General features: G+C 40.0%; 2 protein-coding genes across 2 annotated transcripts; one reads left to right on the top strand and one right to left on the bottom strand.

Annotated features, from left to right (window-relative positions):
• Positions 1-1,204: 1,204 nt before the first annotated feature.
• On the bottom strand, positions 1,205-19,489 carry HELRODRAFT_90130 (hypothetical protein; the record flags this gene model as incomplete). The annotated part of the gene is made up of 7 exons (XM_009031646.1): positions 1,205-1,411; positions 9,407-9,513; positions 11,575-11,736; positions 13,602-13,743; positions 16,578-16,747; positions 17,933-18,066; positions 19,341-19,489. The coding sequence occupies 7 exons, from the start codon at positions 19,487-19,489 to the stop codon at positions 1,205-1,207; spliced, it is 1,071 nt and encodes a 356-aa protein (XP_009029894.1).
• Positions 19,490-19,992: 503 nt separating this feature from the next.
• Positions 19,993-22,069, top strand: HELRODRAFT_181899 (hypothetical protein; the record flags this gene model as incomplete). The annotated part of the gene is made up of 5 exons (XM_009031676.1): positions 19,993-20,029; positions 20,456-20,572; positions 20,660-20,824; positions 21,037-21,159; positions 21,366-22,069. 5 exons carry the CDS (start codon positions 19,993-19,995, stop codon positions 22,067-22,069), a joined length of 1,146 nt encoding a protein of 381 aa, XP_009029924.1.
• Between the last annotated feature and the right edge of the window lie 1,448 nt (positions 22,070-23,517).

Genomic DNA, 23,517 nt, shown 5'->3' with positions numbered 1-23,517 from the left:
AAGGTTTTACGGGATCTAACGGCTTGCCCGGTTTACCTGGACTTCAAGGTTTGTACTTTTTGTTGAGAAGAACTAGTTTTAGAGTGAAAAAGTAACTATTTCCATTTATTGACTATTATGTATTTTTATATTTCCTAATGATAAAACAATCAGCTACTGCTATGTTACTTTGCTTCAGGTGACACCGGATCATCCGGCCAGCCAGGGTCGCCTGGACTAAATGGAGGTCAAGGAGCAACAGGTCAAGTTGGAGCCACAGGACAATTAGGAGGAACAGGAGCGACTGGTTCATCAGGTAACACAGGTACCACTGGTTTGAGGGGATTTGATGGATCTACCGGAGCACCTGGCGTTGCTGGCATTCCTGGGTTGCCTGGTATGTTTTGTAACTGCATCATTATTAACATAGTTGAATGCACTTATATAGAGCCGCTGGACTGCATACATGCGTTAGATTTTTCGACATGTGCTAATGTTCGATTTGAATTGATATATTGGTTTCATCTATAGCATATGAAATAAGAGATTCGAATCGAACGTAATTTAAAAATCATTTTAACTTGCAGCGTATGCGTTAATTTTAAAAATGTAATGCTTTATATTCAAATTTCATGCTATTTTAACATTTTTGCGTTGTGAAATGTTCGAATTTTTCCAAATCGTTCCATAAAAAAGTATTTTTTGGATAAAAATTAAAATTTTTATTCAAAAATGTTAATAAATCCCAACATATAAAACTATTACAAATTAAACTGACGTGCACGTACAATTGATGTATATACGCAAATATATACTAACGGATGAGTGAGTGTGTTGAAATTTGTTTGCTGTCTCGTTCTGGAGCATGTCTCGTTTAGTCAAAATTTAAATTCATGTTGCACAAAACTAAAAATAAAAAGCAAATTTTATTGGATCCTTCTTTTGACTTTTTTTTAATTGCTTGATCAAATGTATTCGTCAAACTTTCTACTACTTTTTGGAATGTTGCATATTATTACTTTTATTGAAAAGGTTTTACTGGACAGACTGGACCTAAAGGTCGAACAGGAATTTCAGGCTTCCCAGGACCTCAGGGATTCACAGGTTCCAGTGGTAGCACGGGAGCTACAGGTTCTTCAGGTAATACAGGTTTCACCGGGTTTATTGGTCTACCTGGAAATACAGGAGCCACTGGAAATACAGGAAGCAGCGGATTAACAGGTTTTCAAGGAATGCAAGGAACACAAGGACCAAATGGAAGTCCTGGTGTTACGGGATCATCTGGACAAACCGGTTTTACAGGAGCTACTGGACCCGTTGGAGGAACAGGTAACCCCGGATTTCCTGGAAATCCTGGTTTGAAAGGTGTAGGTGGTACACCTGGAGCTTTGGGTCCAACTGGATCTACTGGGCTGCAAGGTTCGTTTAACTTCTATGAAAGTAATTTGTTGGATAATGTTATGTAGGCATTAATTAATTTTCTTATTATTATATGACAACTTTTTCACAATTATTAAATTTTTTTCCTATCCAGGTGCAACTGGTAACACTGGCCAGACTGGTTTTCAGGGCAGTCCTGGAGCCCAAGGCTTCACGGGCTACACGGGTAATACCGGTTCTACAGGTGATTTTGGCTGGACGGGTGCTACTGGATTAAAAGGAGATCAAGGTTTGTTGGGTGCAACCGGTTTAACGGGCCAGACAGGTCAACAAGGTCAACCCGGTGCTACTGGATCAACAGGTTCTACCGGAGTCACTGGTCTTTTTGGAAATCCCGGCCAACCAGGATATACTGGTTTGACCGGTGTTATTGGAGCAACCGGAAATCCAGGAGTGCAAGGAGTTCCAGGTAACACTGGTGTTACAGGATTTCCAGGAGTTGCTGGCAGTACAGGTCAGCAGGGAGCAACAGGTGTAACTGGCAACCAAGGTCCTGTTGGATCAACTGGCGGCACGGGTGCAACTGGTGGTATAGGAGCTACTGGTCCCAACGGACAACAAGGTGCTACTGGTTCTTCTGGAGGTACTGGGCTGGTTGGACAAACTGGTCAACAGGGTTCACAGGGTTCAACTGGCTTTACAGGTATCAACGTTTATTTTAATGACTTCATTTGTTTGAAAATTTGAATTAATTTCAACAGTCTTGTTGCTTACAATTGAATACAGGTTCTACTGGAATGATAGGAACGGGTGGCGCTATAGGTTTCCAAGGCCCTCAAGGTGCTACTGGACCAGCCGGGTTTCTTGGAGGCACTGGTACGACAGGAATGATTGGAGCAACAGGATCTTCTGGACCAACTGGGACACCTGGATCACCAGGATCCCCAGGTATTGCGGGTAATACAGGCAGCACCGGATCAAGTGGTAATACTGGACCAACGGGTTATTTAACATTTTTTGTTTACTGTTCAATTTGTATTTCAATTGCAAAGTTGAAATACAATGAACTCATTAAAATTAATACAACTTTTTTGTTTGAAATGATGAACAGGTGCTACTGGTCAAACTGGTCAACAAGGATTTCCAGGTTTCACTGGAGCAACAGGTTCAACCGGAAATACTGGTTCTTCTGGAGCGCCAGGTCCGGGTGGAATTCCCGGTTTTGCTGGTAATCCTGGTGTGAAAGGTACGCAAGGAACCCAAGGGCCAACAGGGTCAACTGGTTCAACTGGACTGCCTGGTGCCACAGGAAGCTTTGGTGCTTCTGGTGTTGCTGGTTTGTTTTTATTTTGTCTACATGAAATTTACTCTTAATAATTTTATTTCAGTACTTAATGGCAAATATTCAATGATCAGCACCAAGTTATCAAAATATCATACAATAATTTTCATCATATTTTATGGTTAGTATCAACCATCCCAACTTATGATGAACATCAAGTTATAATATGCGAAATAAAATTAAATATGAGTAAAGCTGCTATTATGATTCAAAATTGACGCTACAATCTAATAAGGGTTACATTGTTTAGATTGCTTTTTTAAAACCATTTGTAGCTGTAATGAATCTTATCAAATTTTTACTTTAAAATTACTCACTACAAATCAGACTTAATTTACCTCAAAACCAGGTGCAACTGGTTCGTCTGGATTGCCAGGTGTGGTGGGTGGCACAGGTCAACCGGGTCAGCAGGGATTTACAGGTGCATCAGGATTCACTGGCTTCACAGGCTTCATTGGAGTCACTGGAGCCACGGGACAGATTGGTGTTGCAGGAGCCACTGGAGCAACAGGGAATCTTGGCCCAAGAGGTATTTCAAGCTTGAATTAATTTTCCACACAATATTTAATTTAATATTAGTACTGTTTTTGTATTTTCTAGAGATTAGTCGCATTGCAAATTTTTCACGTTTTTCTAAAATTTTAAATTTTTCGTTGATTTTTTGATATGTTGTTGCTAATTTTGATTCAACTTACAGGAAAAAATTAGAAGATTAATAATATAGTTTTTTTTCGAAATAATTAGAGTTAATTAATTAAATTAGTTTTTTTAGTTAATATTTGAGTTTATAATATAATAAGTTTTCTGTTCTGAAATCTGTTCATTTTCATTTTCAGCGCATACGCTTATAACAACTTACGTCCAAAATCGAATTTACCTGTTCAATATTGAAATATAGAATAGAATAGAAAGCCAAACATTAATAATATAGTTTAAAATAATATAATTTTCAGCGCATACGCTTATAACAACTTACGTTCAAAATTGTATTTACCTGTTCAATATTGAAATATAGAATAGAATATTTATTAGAAAGCCAAACATTAATAATATAGTTTATAATAATATCATTTTCAGCGCATACGCTTGTAACAACTTACAACTTCTATTTCTGAGATTTTATGGTTATTAAGTACGAATTTAAAAATTTTATCAGATGGCAATTTCAAAAATGAAGTTTTGAAATGAAGATTTCGTTTGGTAAAAAAATCTTAGTTTCTGAGTATGAAACATTGAAAAAAGGTAAAATCAAACAGTTGAACCGAGGAAATACTAAATATAAAAAAGTTTGTGATATTGTTGAGTTATCTGGAGAATAGACTGCAATACGTTTGGCTTGAAAATCATGTCTCGCATGTCTTGCCTTTGAACTGCGGAGTGCCACAGGGTTCCAACTCGGTCCATTGCTTTTCATCATTTTTGTTAACGATTTACCAGATGTTTCATCTGTTTTTCGCGGTATTTTGTATGCTGATGATACAAATTTATTTTATTTATCGAAAAATCTTATGAATGAAAAGTCGCGTTTATATAGTGAATTGTTTCAATTTGAACGTTGGTAATTAACACGGTTAAATGCTCTTATACTATTCTGGGTCCTAAGATTGTAACTAACATTATTCCTGATTTAAATATCAGCATATGTAATCATGCAATAAAGAAACGTGACTCGATAAAATTTTTAGGTGTCTGCTTAGAAAATAACTTATTGTGGAACGATCACATATTAGATATTACTTGCAAAACCAATCGATTTTTTAATATAATTAACAAGATTAAAAATAAACTTAATAAAAATACTTTTGTTATACTTCATAATGGTCTTCACAAAATTATTTTATCTCATATGGTCTCCGAAAATAAGCTGTTTGATGAATTTTTAAATTTTTTTTTAATTTGGTTTGATTTAAAAGTTTTCAGTCGTTCGTATTATGAAATATGTTTGCACTTTCATATTTTAGGCTCCACTGGACCTATGGGATTTCAAGGTCCTCAAGGTCAGCCAGGTCAAACAGGACAGCAGGGTCAACAAGGTCAAACGGGTCAGCAAGGATTCACGGGTTCTTCTGGAGCAACTGGTCCAATGGGAAACACTGGACGACCTGGTCTTGTTGGAGATACTGGTAGGTAACAAGTATTGCGTGTTGTCGTTCAGTCTGAAAATGATTATAATTTTCAAATTATTTGAAGGTCCTTCTGGAAATCCCGGAGCTCCTGGTAACCAAGGAGCAACGGGAAGTTCAGGGGGGACAGGACCGCAGGGACCACAAGGAGCATCAGGTCAACCTGGCCAACCAGGATCTTTCGGATCTCCTGGAGTTCAGGGAACACGAGGTGCTACTGGCGCTACGGGTGCTACAGGTTGAGTTTTGTTTCCAATTGTTCTTTTTCTATTTGTAATTTTTTCGTTGCAATTTAATACTTGAATTATTACTGAATATTCATCGCATTGCGTTTTCAGGTGGAAAGGGATTTCCAGGGAACCAAGGAGCTACAGGATCATCTGGTCCAGATGGGAGCAGAGGTAACACTGGCTCTCCTGGCACGTTTGGGTTTACAGGCGCCACTGGTAATCCTGGAAATACTGGTAATTCTGGTTTACCTGGGTTTCCAGGAGCAACTGGTCCCACGGGAATGACTGGTCCAGCCGGATTGAATGGAGCTCAGGGGACAATGGGTTCAACAGGAGTTACTGGTTCGACTGGGGCAAGTGGACTACCCGGGCAAACCGGACCCTTTGGTCCTCAAGGTGATAACGGTCAACCAGGATCTACTGGTCAGTAATAAAGAAATAAATTTCTTGTTTTATAGTTCAGTGTTACTAAGTTCATTTATTTTCATAAAACGCAATCACTGTTGTTAAAAATATTAATTCCAAATCAACACACTAATCAATTCAACATAACTTAAGAATTATCTATTTGAAAATTTCTTTATAAACAACAGTATTATTGTTTATCATTAAACAGGCGATCCTGGAAGAACGGGAAATTCAGGAAATCCAGGATCCACAGGACAACAGGGTCCTCAAGGGCCTCCCGGAGATCCAGGTTTCAAAGGTGTACCTGGTCCCTCTGGTCAGCCGGGATCTTCGGGTCAGCCGGGTTCTCCGGGGTGGACGGGATGGACTGGAGCTACAGGGCAGTTAGGTATGACAACAGCATTTACGTTTATATTTTTTTTTAACGTTTATGGATTGTTATTCATTCTAAAAAAAATAAGAGAGGTGGCTGTATTTTATAAAATCATCTATATTTAAACAAAAGACAGTTTATCTAGATAATTGGTATTTTAAAATTATTTAACTTTGATGTGCGATCTAATTGAGGAGATATGAGATTGAGATTCAGTGTTAAATCCTTAGCTGATGTTACTTTTGAAAATTTTTGAAAAACTCGTGATAAAGTTTTTACAGTTATTAGAATCTAGATGTCTGTTGGAGATAACGCTCTTATTATTCTTTATAATACTTTTTTGTCGTGCCTGTCCCGTTGTAATGTCGTTTGGAGTAATGACCCATGGTATATTGTTATGTTAATAATCTTTTCATTGCGCAAAAATGGTTCATTAAAATATTATGCATTTTCGTCATATTGAGTCTCAGGGTTTTGAATAAAAAATTTTTATTCGTTCGTTGAAAATTGAAAAAATAAGTTATAACGTTATGCGGTGAGTATTAACATAAGAATAACATAAGATATATTTTTAAATTGTATGAACACTTTGAAAAGTTTTGTTTCGGAAATAAATTTTTATTAGAAGAAATTTAAATTCTTAATTTTGTTTGTTTGTTTGCTTGCTTACCTGCTTGCAGTTTAGCGGTGTTTCAACGCAAGGATGCTATCTTTACAGTCTCTAGTCAACAAAATAATTATTCTTTTTTCTTAGTTGTTTGGTTTTGTCCTATAAAAATTCAAACTTCGTCAATTATCTTTATCTCCACCTAAAATAAAATCACACCTCATAAATTTTCATTAATAAACAACGATTTTATGTCCAATGTGAGACTGAGTTTTTTTTTATTCTTCTTACCCTTTTATTGAATCGTTAGTTTAATGGACTTGTTTGTTTATTATGAATTAGTAGATGATTGTGGATTTGATTATTTATGTGACTTTTTAGCCGACCGTCATTTTTTTTTATTGAAATATCATTTTGAATTGTGTCTTAATTCTGTCCGATTGTTTATTTATTGGTGTATAATGGGTTAAACATACACCGCACACGTGTGTCAATCGTACAACATTAATGCTATAATTAAAAAGTTTGTTGGTTCTGAAAAGTTTTATTATTTTTTATAATTAATAAATTTCACTTTTTTTTGATAGGTCAAACTGGAAGTACAGGCGTTACAGGTGCCAGTGGTCAATCCGGAGTCCAGGGAGCTACCGGATTACCTGGAAATACTGGACAACCAGGATTCAATGGTCCTGTCGGTCCTGTTGGAAATACTGGTTTTCAAGGACTCCCAGGAGCTTTTGGACAAACTGGTGTTAATTTTTTTCTACATAAAATCTTTTTCTATTTTTCACTCTATAAATTTAAATGGTTCAATTTTTGTATTTTAAGGATCGCCTGGTGTTCCTGGTGCTACTGGAGCTTCGGGATGGACTGGTTTTACTGGAGCAACTGGCGGCACAGGTCTTGCCGGAGACAAAGGCAACAAAGGTCCGGATGGTCCTGTTGGTTTTACAGGGCCACAAGGCAGTCCAGGTGCTCTTGGTTCCAGTGGGCCTGTTGGAGCTACTGGAGTCACAGGTTCTGACAGTTTTAAATTAGAAGTTTTTTATTTTATATCATTATGATGGATAATGCAATTTTCATTTTTATGTGTTACAATAATCTATTTCAAAGGTGCTACTGGCCAATTTGGATTACCTGGTCAGCAAGGTGCTTCTGGTTGGACAGGAAACACAGGAATTCCAGGTCAACCAGGCCTAACAGGACCAGCTGGATCTCCAGGATTCAAGGGTCAGATTGGTTCAACTGGTGCATCTGGTCCTCAGGGCCAGCGTGGTCCAACAGGTGATCAAGGGTTTACCGGATGGACTGGGGCAACTGGATCATCAGGTATAGTTGGAAACACAGGATCGAAAGGGTGGACAGGATCAACGGGATTTTCTGGAAATCCTGGGTTTCCTGGAGTAATGGGTCCAACTGGTGGTACGGGACAAACTGGTGTCTCTGGTACTCTTGGTGTTCAAGGATACACCGGTCAAACTGGATTTACTGGTCCTACAGGAGCTACTGGACAAATAGGACCTCAAGGGCAACCAGGAAACACTGGAGGAAAAGGTAGCACTGGAAATTCTGGAATGACGGGGCCTCAAGGTCCAACTGGTTTTCCAGGACTCCCTGGACCTTTAGGTCCAAATGGAGACCCAGGGCAAACTGGATACACGGGTCAAACAGGAATGGTAGGAGGCACAGGTGCTACAGGTGGAATTGGGTTTTCCGGTTTTACAGGATCAACAGGAACTTTGGGTAATACAGGTAATACCGGAGCTAGCGGAGCTACTGGCAATTCAGGACTAATTGGTTCAACAGGTTCAACTGGTTTCGCAGGGCCAGCTGGGCCACCTGGCAGCGTTGGAAACCCTGGTCAACCAGGATTTAATGGTGCCCCAGGAGTGGACGGAAGTTTAGGAGCCACGGGAAGCTCTGGATTCGCAGGTGTCACGGGAAATACAGGATCAACAGGTAAATTAAGCCTCAAGATTGATGCAAACATTTTTATATAGTTTTTTGGAAATTTAGCTGTTAATTTTAATAATAATGAAATGCTTATACTTATGCATGTTTAAGGTCGTGTTTGTATATGGACACGTTCATCATAATATCATTGAATTTCAGTCTTTTTATACTTTGACAATAACTAATTTTTATTGCTTTGTTCGTTGAACGGTCAACGTTTTTACGCTGTTTCAATCCATTATATTGTCATTATGTTTTGTAGCCTGTACGCTAGTTTAATTTTAAAATTCTGTTTATATTTAAGGACTATTTCTTTTCTTTATTTTAATGTAATTGTTCCGTTTAACGGTGGTCTATCGTAAGATATTTTCCTTTTTGATCACCGTATCATTTTCATCTTTTACATTTGTTTTATTTGAATTGATGAATAAATATTGAATTAAATTGAATAATGAAATGTTTTATTTATTCAGGAGCCACAGGAATCAGAGGACCGACCGGAGTAACAGGATCTTTTGGAGCAATCGGCTTTACAGGTGCAACAGGCCAGTCTGGGTTTTTAGGGTTTACTGGACAACCTGGTTTACAAGGTTCAACTGGTCAACAAGGATTTACTGGTCCGAAAGGTTTTACAGGGAATTTTGGAGCATCTGGTCAAATAGGCGCAACAGGTCCAATCGGATTTCCTGGACCTAATGGAGCGACTGGTTCTTCAGGTAATCCAGGTGCTAATGGTGCTACAGGCAGCAAGGGTGATATTGGTTTCCAAGGTTCAAGCGGTTTACCAGGTGCAAAAGGTCAACCCGGCCTAACTGGCGCAACAGGTTCCTCTGGTGTTCAAGGTGTCGAAGGTCCAACTGGAGGTACTGGACAATCTGGGTTTACAGGCCCTCAAGGATTTACTGGTGATAGGGGTAGTTCAGGTTTTCCAGGACCACAAGGATTAACTGGCAGCCCGGGTCCTGTGGGAGCTACAGGTCCAAGTGGTCAGCCTGGTCAAAATGGAGCTACTGGTGCGACAGGTATTTCAGGATCAACCGGTTTGACAGGTGCTACTGGATCCACTGGAGAGCAAGGATTTTCTGGGTCAATTGGTTCATCTGGACAACAAGGACCTACTGGACCAACAGGAAACGCAGGTCAGATAGGAATTCCTGGTTCAGATGGCTTTGCTGGCTTACCCGGAGGAACTGGTTTCACTGGTGCAACTGGTCAATCAGGACAACCCGGTAGTATGGGTGCTACTGGTTCAGCTGGACCCAAAGGTTTGTATCTTATACTTGTTTTCAATGTTGAAAATTTCTTCTTTCAGTACAAAACATAAAAATTTTATGTTAGAGTATCAAAATTATTAATATTGTTACAGACGTGAGATCAAGATAAAAACTAATAGTTAGAAACTGTTAAGCATGCATTGAGGAATGAACTGCTTATAAATTAATTAGAAGGTTGTAAAGTAATTAAAAGGTTGTAAATTCATTTATGGATGTGACACTTTTATTTGTCACATTTACAAGCAGATCGGTAGCTATATAAACAACAAAGACGCAGGAAGAGAAGAACAAGGGAAGAAGAAAACGAAACCCAGTTGACGTAGAAGTGAGATTCGATGCGAAGTCATAAATGTGATTTATGTAGCTATTCGGATTAATTTAATGTTTCTATTACTGCTGGTATTCAAATAAACGTTCAACTTAGTTGGCGTTTAAAGTGGTTGTGTTCATCTATCGAAAATCTTGAACCTACGGATAAACGAACTCTTGACTACCGTTAGAAGTTGCAACACATTGTTGGAGATATAGATATTATTGAAGCAATAACATCGGTGTTGATACTTACGAGGTCAAGGAGGTTACAACACTTGTGTCAGAAGTGGGATTTTCAGGAGATTCAGACATTGGTGTCAGAAGCAAGATTTTGATAGTTCGAAACCCACTGTTGTAAAGAACGCGAACGCAAGGACTAGAAGAACTCAATATAATTAGTCCGACAAGAGAAGCTTAATTATTGGTGATTAGTTTTACTCCGTGATTTACCGGTTGATTAGTTATTGTGCTGTATTCTAACGATTTTAACTTGTGAATAAACGAGTGATCGGTCACAGCAAGCAATACACACAAGTGATTGCCAGCACTGTTTTCTTTCTGTCCATCTGAAATAAGTCTATTCAGGAGTCAAAAATCTACGTAGAGGGAAATAACCGTACTCTACAAATTCATGGGGTCGGTTATAACAATATAATAAGATTTTTCACTTGTGAAATTGCGAACATTTAAACTGTTTAAGTTTTAACGCACTAACAATATGTAGAAGATTTCAATTATAATAGAATAGAGGAAAAATATTTAAAAAACACTTTTTTCATAATCGAGAAAAAATTAACGGCAGCCGTTTTGGAGTTACTTTTTAATTGCTGTAGAGGTTGCAATAGCTGCTTCTCATTTGCAGCGTTAACAACCCTGGCTACTTGCGATTTAAATGTTTACGGTCGTTTTTTTTATTTTATCTTTTTATTTCTAGTTTATGCTATAATGTTTGTTACATTTATAATATCATATTTGTTATTATTTCTACTCTTTGTATAATTATATTGTTTTAACTTTTTGTTTTTACGTAGTAATTGGTTGATTGATTGATTGATTGATTGATTGATTGATTGATTGATTGATTGATTGATTGATTGATTGATTGGTTGGTTGGTTGGTTGGTTGGTTGGTTGGTTGGTTGGTTGGTTGGTTGGTTGGTTGGTTGGTTGGTTGGTTGGTTAATTAGTTGGTTGGTTGGTTTGATAGTTGATTGGTTAGTTGGTTGGTTGGTTTGATGGTTGATTGACTACTGATTAAGCGACTTCAATTTGAACTTTACAAAAAAACTTTCTCGTTAATAACATTATTATTTTGTTTAATGTTTAGGTCAACCAGGTTCACCCGGATCTCCAGGTCAAAAAGGATCAGTTGGACCTCCTGGAAATCCAGGATTGAATGGACAATTTGGGGCCACTGGTGGGACTGGTCCATCCGGGTCTCCTGGAAGTCTTGGACCGACAGGATGGACAGGGATAAGGGGCTCAGATGGGAGTACTGGTGCCCAGGGTGCGACTGGACCAACAGGTTCTTTAGGCCAACAAGGCTTTCCAGGCTCTCCAGGTCCAAGTGGTTTTCAGGGTTTTCCTGGCCAACAAGGGGGTACGGGTTTTACGGGTTTCACAGGGCTTAAAGGATTAGATGGTTTTACGGGAGCAAGTGGATTGCCAGGATTTACTGGGTTACCGGGTTTTACGGGAGCAACTGGATTGAAAGGTGCAACCGGCCCAGCTGGACAACCAGGGTTTACTGGACAAACTGGAGACACAGGAATTCCAGGTACGAAATGGTGATAAACAAACAACGTTTTGAACAAAAATTGACCGACTGTCGTTTTTGAATTCGTTTGCAGGTTTTCAAGGAGTACAAGGTTCTCCTGGACAGCAGGGTTCACAAGGTAACACTGGATTCGGTGGTGAAATGGGTTTTACAGGATCCCCTGGCAGTCAAGGTGCTACAGGCTTTACTGGAATCACAGGATCTATTGGATCTTCCGGAGAAATAGGCACTCCCGGACCTCAGGGTCCTAAAGGATTTACTGGTTCACCTGGTTTTCCAGGTCAACAAGGCTTACCTGGAAATAGTGGAGCAATGGGAGATTCTGGATTTACGGGAGATACCGGTTTTACTGGATTGCCCGGAGCTACTGGTGTGATTGGTTTATCAGGCGCAACCGGAGCAACTGGCAATAGTGGCAATATTGGTTTTACGGGAGAGAAAGGATTTCAGGGAAGTTCAGGAAATGCCGGCATTCAAGGAGATACAGGTGCTACTGGGATTGCTGGTCCTAAAGGAGCACCTGGTCCTCCTGGACAAGGTGGTCAAGGAGGCGAATCTGGAACGCCTGGTTTTACTGGAGCTACAGGTGCTGATGGACTTCCAGGTTTATCTGGTTTTGATGGACCACCGGGTCTCAAAGGTCTTCCAGGGATTAGCGGAAGTCCTGGCGGTGTTGGTGCTACGGGTGTAACTGGAACTGGAGGTTTTATTGGTTTACCTGGTTTTGATGGCCCTAAAGGTTTTCCTGGTGCCCCTGGTACACCAGGTGCACCAGGAGTTATTGGAGTAACTGGAGGTACCGGTGCTACTGGGTCTCAAGGCAGACCTGGTTTAGCTGGAGCAACAGGATCTACTGGAAACGTGGGCAATCCAGGACCTTTAGGTGACACAGGCAATACTGGCGTTCAAGGACAAAGAGGTCAGCCTGGTCAAACAGGGCCTTTTGGTCCTCCTGGTAATACAGGCTTAACTGGAGTAAATGGTTTTACTGGTTTTACTGGAAGTATTGGTAATCCTGGCTGGACCGGAGCGTCGGGCTTTACGGGAGCCACTGGTTTTACTGGTGGAACCGGTAGTACAGGTATCACTGGATCAACTGGTGCACAAGGTTCCACAGGAATTACAGGTGCTGTTGGTTTTCAAGGTTTTACTGGCCTACAAGGTCAACAAGGACAATCTGGATTAACTGGAGCAATTGGCGTTCAAGGTCCCATAGGTGGAACTGGTCTCCCTGGTTTGCCGGGAAGGGCAGGATCTCAAGGTTTTCCTGGGTTACAAGGTAGTCAAGGAGACTCTGGTGATACTGGTTTTTCAGGATCTCCTGGATTTCCAGGTACTCCAGGTGGATTTGGACAACCTGGTGCAGTTGGGTACACTGGTCAAAAAGGTTCCACTGGTTCTCAAGGAGATACTGGCTCGTCTGGCTCTACAGGTTCTTGTTTTATTTTTACTTGTATATAAATATGTTTAATTTACATTATCAACTTATTTATTTATTTGAAACAAAGCACGGGCAAATTATTCTTGCCTATATAATAAAAAAGAAATAAATATAAAAAATAAAATAATATAAAATTTTTAACGCAAAGAAAAACTTTCAAGTCATACAAGTAACACATTAGAAATGTTCTGAAAAAAGAGAATTAAAAGCGATTAAATTTGAGTGAACCAGCACCATAAACTCAGTCCTAAGCGACCAAACATGCGTGTTACCAATTTGAAAATGCGTGCATTGAATCAATGAAGCACATTTAATACCCATTCAAAAACCAATCACCTACATCCATATCTCCCCATCTTTAATTCGTTTTTTCTTTCATAATTTTTTTTAGGTGCTGTTGGACCCATTGGTGCCTCCGGTTCTTCGGGTTTTCCCGGAAATCCTGGACCATCAGGACAGATTGGAGTAACTGGATTGACGGGAGCCACAGGAAGTACTGGCCAGAAAGGTCCCACTGGAGTGATAGGTCCGGTAGGTCCAACAGGCTTTCCAGGTATAGCAGGTGCTTCAGGGGCTCAAGGTGCCAATGGTGCAACAGGCGCAACTGGAGATATCGGAAATACTGGGAGTTCGGGTGAAACAGGAGTTACTGGGATGACTGGCGGAACTGGCGCTACTGGTGTGAAAGGTTTTACCGGGAGCACTGGTGCATTCGGTGATGTGGGTCAGCAAGGATCACAAGGAAGTACAGGTGAACATTTTTTTAATTTTTCAAATTTTGTCTATCGTTTTTACTTTTGTTTTTCAGTTGAAATTACTTGCTTTTAATGAATAGTTATTCATAGTATTATTGCGATGTTAAAGGCTCACCTGGAAACACTGGAAACAAGGGAAGTCCAGGTGTGAAGGGTCAACCAGGTCAATCTGGTACAATAGGACCAACTGGTTTACCTGGGTCTCCTGGTTTAAATGGAGTTCAAGGAGGAACAGGTTTCACTGGATCCACTGGTGATCCGGGTTTCAGAGGATTGCCAGGTGCATCTGGCAGTTCTGGTTTTACTGGTGCCACTGGTGTATCAGGACAGCCTGGAAATGCTGGCCCACCCGGAAACAAAGGAAATACGGGAAGTCCGGGAAGAGTTGGTGATACTGGACCGACGGGACAACAAGGACCTAATGGACAACTGGGCCAGCCAGGAAATACTGGAAGTTCCGGATCTACTGGAGCTACTGGCGCTAAAGGTCCCACAGGAACATTTGGATCACAAGGTAATCCTGGTTCACCTGGAATGTCAGGAATTCAGGGATCAACAGGAATAACTGGGAACACCGGCCAAACAGGAGATAAAGGTCCTCGAGGGTTTGATGGAGATGTTGGATTTCCAGGATCAACTGGATATACAGGATCAACAGGTTATTATATAAAATTTTATAATATTAATAATGATGGGTAATAATGCGAACAACTTCTATTTTCCTCATAAAATCATAGATATTAATCAACATGCAAATTAAGCAGCGATAAAATTAAATATAATATGATGACGATTAATCCATGCGCAATGCTGATGACAGGTGCATAAATTGTATTTAAAAGTTAAGTACTATGCTGTTAAGTGCTGTCACAGTAAATGCCATTTGATGAGCAATCAGAAAGTTTTTATTTCATGAAGCGATAATTAAAATCGTTATAAAACAAACAATTTTTATATTGTATTTTTAATGATAATAAAAATAACCAATGATTAACAGGTGCTACAGGCCTCTCCGGTCAACCGGGTTCCTTAGGCAGACCTGGTCCTCAAGGATCTACGGGCGCATCTGGTTTACCTGGATTTTCAGGCTCCACAGGAAACACTGGGGCCTCTGGAAGAACTGGAGATTTCGGCAATACAGGAAGTATGGGCTCTACGGGTCCTCAAGGCAATTCTGGTAATCCGGGTCCAATGGGATTTACAGGTGAAACAGGTTTCACCGGGTGGACTGGCGCAACAGGAGGTCCAGGTTTTCCAGGTGTGAATGGACAGCTCGGAAATACAGGTAAGATTTTTTTGTTTTTTTTCATTTAGTAAATTATTTAAAAAATTAAATTATCGCATGGCTGCTTTGTTTATTCAGGACAACCTGGACAAATGGGAGCTCAAGGAACTAGCGGCCCTCAGGGTCCACAAGGTTCTACTGGATTACCAGGCAATCAGGGTTTTCCCGGACCACAAGGTTCAAGTGGGGCTCCAGGATTTACTGGTGACACAGGTGGAATTGGATTTACTGGAGTTAGAGGATTTACTGGTTCAACAGGTGCTACAGGTAGCACAGGCAATCCGGGTAATGTAGGATTTCCCGGAAATTCAGGTAGCAGAGGAGATACAGGTTTCACTGGAGCCACAGGTCCTCAGGGTGATTTTGGTAGTACGGGGCCTGGCGGCTTCACTGGGGCCACTGGAAGTTCTGGGCAGCCCGGTTCTCCTGGTTTGATGGGACCACTTGGTCAGCAGGGACCTACTGGTGTTATGGGAAGTACAGGTGAGATTACTGTTATTTGTTTTTTTTACCGTTTGAATAAGTAGTTATAAAAATTATTTCGATTAAATACATTAATGCATTTTTTGCTTTTTATTTGTGAATCAGGTTCTAGTGGCGAACCAGGATTTTCAGGTAATCCAGGTTCTCCAGGTTCTCCAGGTGCAACTGGCGCAACTGGTCAAACAGGTATTACAGGCCAACAGGGTTCTACTGGTTCGTTCGGTCCGGCAGGTCCCCCAGGTTTCCCAGGATTTCAAGGACAAACAGGACAGACTGGAATGAAAGGATTGCAAGGTGGCACTGGAGCTGATGGACTTCCAGGAAGACCAGGTGACCCCGGTGATCCAGGTCAACCTGGTTCATTTGGTTTTACAGGTGCAACAGGAGTTCAAGGACCGGTTGGTTCTTCGGGTTTGCCTGGATCGCCTGGAAATGTGGGACCACAAGGATCTTCAGGATCTACTGGTCAGAAGGGAGCTACGGGTCGGATTGGATCGCCGGGAGTTCAAGGTTAAATGTTTGTTGTACTTGACCGTAAAAGTTCAATCACATTAAAACAGTATATTGCAGCGTCTTGCATCACATCGTTCGATTTTTATCATTAACTTTAATTTACGGTCGTTGTTTTTGTTCTGTCGTAAATCATAGAAGATGTTATTTATAAGCTTCGTTCGATACCGATGATGCTATTAAAATAAGAGGGAAAGTCATATTTCTTATTATGAAATGTTAATTTCAGATGTATAGCGAATTTGTTATTTTTTTATGTTCTACTCAACTTGATATATTTGTGAAATTATTACGAAGATTATATTTTTCAATGAAAATTTTTTTAATCAGGACCTCTTGGTCAGACGGGTTCGACAGGAGCCACTGGGGACACTGGCTTCTCTGGACAGCCTGGAGATGCTGGTAACACGGGAAGAACTGGACCAAGTGGCCCCGTGGGTGCTCCAGGATCCAAGGGTTTTACTGGAAGTAGTGGATCTCCTGGCCCAACTGGGATGCAGGGAGCGCAAGGTGGGCCTGAAATTATTTCTTTTCTTTTTTTCTATCGTTCAACCTTATAAAATAAATATAAAATAGTTATAAAATATAAAATCTTATAAAATAGTTCTCAACCAGTTTTTCATAAATATCATTCTTCTACGCGCCATGGCGAGCGAATGAAGTGCATTATTATTATTATTGTTATTATTATTACCACAAACTCACATTGTTTGAGAAAACACGTGAATCAACGCATGAGACACCTTTGCATATGAGTGATATGCTGGAATCTCTTTGCATTCGAACCAGGTCACTGCATCAGCAATGCACGCCCAAACAAAAATTTTCAATTTTTTTGTTGAAATTTGTAACCGTTGCCAATTTATAATCGCAGCAAAATGATGAACTTGAATGATTTTACAGGTTCAATGGGAGCCACAGGAAGACCGGGAGATCCGGGAAATGCTGGACAGCCAGGTGCAACTGGACTTCCAGGATTAAACGGATACACTGGATCAAGTGGTAGAACAGGGGCGACAGGGGGCACAGGTCCTAAAGGAGATACAGGTTTTCAAGGTCCTAACGGTATTAGAGGTGTTTCTGGTGCTACTGGAATAGCAGGTGGTACTGGTTTTCCAGGACCTGATGGAAGAAATGGAGGAGTGGGAGCAACAGGGTTTACTGGCTCTACAGGCGTCTTAGGATTCTCTGGAGCAACTGGAGTTATGGGTGCCACAGGAAACACAGGTTTCGATGGTCCTCAAGGAGACCCTGGTCAACCTGGACCACAAGGCAGCAAAGGAAGACAAGGTGCTAAAGGACCTCCGGGATTAGCTGGTGCTTCAGGTCAAGATGGATCCGCTGGAAACCCTGGTCAAACAGGTTACACCGGTTGGACGGGTGTTCAAGGTCAACCAGGAATTACCGGCTCAACAGGAAGTATAGGCACTGGAGGCGCGACTGGACCCAAAGGAAATGATGGCCCTGTTGGAGCTACGGGAATTACTGGAGTACCTGGTTTTCCAGGATTGGATGGAGATCAAGGATTTCCAGGACCATCGGGTAACCCGGGTGGAACTGGACAGTCTGGTGCGCCAGGAATAATGGGAGCTACAGGTGCGTCTGGTAGCACTGGACTTCGAGGGCCTCCTGGACAAAAAGGCCCCTCTGGAGTGAAGGGGTCGCCAGGCTTACCAGGTTTTTCAGGTCAACCTGGCTTACCCGGCTCCCCCGGTAACGCAGGAAATCCTGGTGCCGCAGGATCGCTGGGATTTACTGGTTCCACAGGATCTACTGGCGCTACGGGTGACAAAGGACCCACAGGTAGGTTGGGTTTTACAGGCTCGCTTGGTCCACTTGGTGCAACTGGACAAACAGGATTAAGAGGAGATGATGGATTGCCAGGACCAAAAGGCCAACCTGGACGACCTGGTCAATCTGGGTCACCAGGATCAACTGGTACAATTGGTGCTACTGGTGATACAGGGCCAAGAGGACCAAACGGTTATTTTTATTTCTTGTAAATTATCTATATATTTTGTTCAAATATTGACACCGTTTTCATTAAAGAAAAATATTTTTAATTTTATTTCTTAGGCAAAACTGGAGCGACTGGACAAACAGGTCAACCAGGTTCTCTTGGTGTACAAGGGGATAGTGGATCCACAGGTCAGCCTGGTTTCCTTGGACCCAGTGGTTCTCAAGGTCCTCCAGGATCTGTTGGGTTCACCGGGATTGCTGGCCCAAGAGGAAGGACAGGCGCTACTGGAGTTGTCGGCCCGATGGGATCGCCTGGCTTTCCAGGTCCTAATGGTGCGATTGGATATCAGGTAAGGTTCTGTTTTTTTTTAGAATAAAATGTATTACCGCTAATAATCAGGATTATTTTTTTCAACAAAAATAATTTGGGATAAAAACAATTTTGATAACATTTGAAGGGTACGCAAGGACCTATGGGATCACCTGGTGCACAAGGATCAACCGGTTCGCCTGGAAATCCTGGTCTGCCTGGTCAACCCGGTTCTACTGGGAATCGAGGAAGTGCCGGTTCTACTGGGTATACGGGTCTTCCAGGCAACACAGGGCCCATCGGAAGTATTGGCTTTCCTGGACCTCAAGGACCGCAAGGACCGGACGGTCCTGTGGGAGATTCTGGTCCACCTGGATTTACTGGGTTTCCAGGAAGTCAAGGATACACTGGAGGAACTGGACCTCAAGGTCAACCAGGTCAACCAGGTGTTAAAGGTTCAACTGGTTTGTTTGGAAGTTCAGGAGCAACTGGTCCAACCGGTTTTACTGGGAGAACAGGGGTTAAAGGACCCGATGGGATATTCGGGGCAACAGGACCGAAGGGTGACATGGGTGCAACAGGCTTTCAAGGAAGGACTGGGATTCAAGGAGCTACAGGACAAACTGGGGGCTCAGGAATACAGGGATACACAGGAAGCACCGGTCTCAAAGGGCGAACTGGAGCCACTGGCTTCCGAGGTTATTTATTCTTGCCTTTAATTTTATTTTGACATAAAGTTTCTTTTTAATTTAAGGATTAATATTTTAAAGTTTTACAACGATAACAAGACTAACTTGAAATGTTATTCAAAAACAGCATTTATAAGACCACGAACCCAACCCAATAGGATCAACTGGTAAAACCGGAGTACCAGGATCCACCGGGCAGCTTGGTCGAACCGGAGATCCGGGCAGTACGGGGTTCATTGGTGTGACAGGTGCAACTGGAGGAACGGGCTTTACTGGAGATACTGGACTTGTGGGACCCATGGGACCTTCTTCTGATGGCACCAGCTATGATCAAGGTTGCATGATGGCGATTGGCTGAAGACGTAAAAACTACATACAAACAGCATACAAACAGCATACAACCAGCATACACACCGCATACAAACATAATACAAGCAGCATACTGACAAGATACACAAAGCGCAAACATACAACAAACATCACATTTTCCTCTCTGATCACATAAAAACTTATCTTTAAAATAAACGTCTTAATATTCTCATATACCAATAGCAAACGTGTAATCATTATATGGCAACAACATTATCATTTAACAACATCACCGTCATCATCATCATGCTTCATCATCAACAATAACAGCAGCAGCAGCAACAACAACAACAAAACATTACAACAACACTACACAGCTTTAAGGGCCGGGTGTCAAAATTTGAACTGTGACCAGGGGTGCGAAGAGAACACCTAACAATCGACCAATTGGACGGACTGCTAACTTATTCTACTCAACGGTAACAACGGTTAACATGCGAGTTCGCGTCGACAGTGGCTTCAAATGCTCCAGTTCGTATTGCTCTGTATTTTCTTTTATGCGGTTTTGTTTTGCTTTGTATTGTTTTGTATGATTTTGTAGTTTGTACTTAGTTTTGTACTGTTCTGTGTTTCTGGTTTTTAGTTTTGATTTGTGTCGGTTCGTAATTAGTTTTGTGTGCTTTTTTGTTTGTTGGATGTTTAAATATGTATTCATATGTATGTTGTTTGTTGCTTATACGCAATTTTCGTACTGTATATTTGTTAAATGCATTTTTTTTACCTGAATAACAGAAATTCTAAAATAACAAAAATGTCAAAATACTAACACTGCTACTACTACGACTACTAACACTGTTACTGCTGTTGTTGCAGTGGCTACTACTATAGCAACACAACAGGCATAAACACATGTAACATCAACACAACAGACATAAAATAACAACAACAACACAACAGATATAAACACGTGCAACTACAATAACGGCGGTTGCGCTCAAATGTGTTCGAACTCGGTCTGCTCGTGTTACACCGGCTACAAACTACAGAACGACAACGCTACATGCAAATACGAAGGTTAATATACTACACATGTAGTTAGTTGATATTGATTGATTCACATTAATGAAATATATTTCAAAATTTCGTCTCAAAAATCTCCAGACCCAAACACAGGAGCCACTATAAATACGACAACTGATACGATAAGTTGTAATGTGTTGGACGGACTCTGCGGGTATGCCTGCGTCAGGGGTGTTAATGGTCAGCCCGACCGCTGCGTGTGTCGCTCGGGTTACGAACTTTCACCCAATGGGAGGACGTGCCTCGGTCGGTTTTTTGGGGGGTGGTTTTTTGAGATGTTGAGTTTCTGGGAGTTGTTGTCTTGATGTTTTTGTTGTAGTGGGTATTAAAGAAATCATTGTTTCACTATCATAATTTTTACTACTATCATCATCGTTGTAGTTCACGCATCATCATTATTATCATCCTCACATCATTATCATCACTCGCCAACCAACTAATCACATCACACCACACAGATATTGACGAATGTGCAAGGGGTCTGACGAACTGCACAGCGCCTCGCGTCTGCCTCAACTTCGCCGGAAACTATTCATGCATCGCCATCATCTTCAAGGCCACCAAAGCCATTTTGGTTATTGGTTAGAATTTTTCAGTCACCATTTTGCTGTTTCTCGCCAATGTTTTGTTTTTGTGGGGTTTTTATCAACTTTTTTTTAATTTTTTGGCGAATTTGAAATTAATCGCCATGCCATTCAATTAAACAGCAATCATTTAATAACTCATTGGTCGACCAGTCCACCAATCAAACAAAAGAGCAAACACGTAAACAACCAACTCGCCACAGATCCCATATTCAATGCGCTGACGATCACACCGGAGCAACCCTACAGCGAGGAGGCAATCAGTCGGATAGAGACCGGTTTAAATCAGATCAAAACCGGTTCCGGCCAGCTTCAAACCTCCTTCTACGCCTTGTTAGCCTGGACGATCGTCATAGCTCTAGCCATCGCTATTCTGTCGGCTGTCATCTTCAAGATGCCCACAGCTGATAAAACAAAAGCTAGTCGTTCTGATGCCTCATCAGTTGCTTCAGTAGCCACACAATCGAATAATACTCGACAAGTATTATCCGGCGATAATTCTCTCGCTCCGACGAGGATCACGTCGGTGTCGAAGGCGTTAAATTCGTGGAACGGTACGAAATATCCGGGTAGGCCGACGTTGTGGGATAACAAAGGATCGTTTGGAAGTAGCTTCAGTGCACATTTGGACGGGGTGCTAGGTGTCAGTGAAATTAATGACTTCAATGCTGAAGACGGTGATAATGTTGATGTCGTTGACCATGGGCTGGCTCCGATACATAATAATAATATTAATAATAATAATATTATTAATAATAATAATAATAATTGTAATAATAATAACGATAGTAATAATAAGCATTTATCATCGTCGTCGTCGTCGTCATCTTCGACGACTTCATCGCAATCAACATCTCCAGCTATCTCACAAGTTGTCAACGAGGAGACCTTATCTGAAAGATTATAAATATAGTAATTATTATAACAATATTACTAATAGTAATAATAATAATTATTATTATTATTATTGTTGTTGTTATTACTATTATTAGTCTGAGAAAAATTCTTTCCACTGAGTGCATATTCACATCCTTCATCATGTTTTGTTTCTGTAAAGGCATCAATTAAACGAACGTTTTAAAATTTAACAAACGAAATTTAGCTAATTGCAATTACTTGTAAATAATTATGAAATTATAACCATATATATATATATATTATTATATATAAATATATATATATATATATAATTTTCCTCAGACATGCAATTTAATAATAATAATTCTTTTTTTTAAGTTGATTCAAGTTAATAATTTTTGATGTTTTGTTCTTGCTCACACTGTGTTAATTTTTTTATTGATTGTTTGATTGATTGATTGATTGATTGGTTGTTTGGTTGGTTGGTTGGTTGATTGATTGATTGATTGATTGATTGATTGATTGATTGATTGATTGATTGATTGATTGATTGATTGATTGATTGATTGATTGATTGATTGATTGATTGATTGATTGATTGATTGATTGATTGATTGATTGATTGATTGATTGATTGATTGATTGGTTGTTTGGTTGGTTGGTTGGTAGATTGATTGATTGATTGATTGGTTGATTGATTGATTGATTGATTAAATTAATTAATTAATCATGATTAACATTAATCATTGTTTTGACGAAATTATATTTATATTAAATTATCAATCACTTGTTTGTTTGTCTGTTTCGTTTCGTTTCGTTCCGTTTTTATGCCCATAAAATGTGTATTTTTTCAATATCTGTGTGCGTGTGCGTGTGTGTGTGCGTGCGTCCTGTGTTTATTTATTTATAATATACGTACGTAGAGTTTTTTGACTTTTATGTTATTTATTACAAAAAAACAAATACATGTACATTTACCATTGTTGCTAGCTAACCGACAAAAATTGGTAACTTTCATTTTCAAAATTCGGTTGTATATCTTTTGGCTGATAATAATGTATCGTCATAATTATATTTATAATAATAATAATAATATTCATAATTATTATATCAATAATTATAATTGATTGATATATGATATTTAGGTTTGTCAATATTATTATGAAGAGCAAAAAAACTTTTCAATGGTGCTTAGAAATTGTGTTATAATTATTTTTCTACATTATTTCCAATGTCTATGATGGTGAGGATGACTATGATGAGGATGATGATGAGGAAGATATACTCTGACATGATAACTTAATTTATTTTACTTTAATTTTAATACTTATGCAAGGTTTTTTCATCCTAATTTATGCTTTTTTTATTTTAATTGCATATTACGCTTATTTCACTGAGAAGAAGAAGCCGAAATAAATAACTTAATTTATATGTATTTCTGTTTCGTTTGTTTGTTCTTAAGATGTTAACCACTAAATTATTCTAACGATGTTTTGA

Source organism: Helobdella robusta, assembly GCF_000326865.2.
Source record: "Helobdella robusta unplaced genomic scaffold HELROscaffold_77, whole genome shotgun sequence".
NCBI lineage: Eukaryota > Metazoa > Annelida > Clitellata > Rhynchobdellida > Glossiphoniidae > Helobdella > Helobdella robusta.
This window is presented reverse-complemented; position numbering and strand designations above follow the sequence as displayed.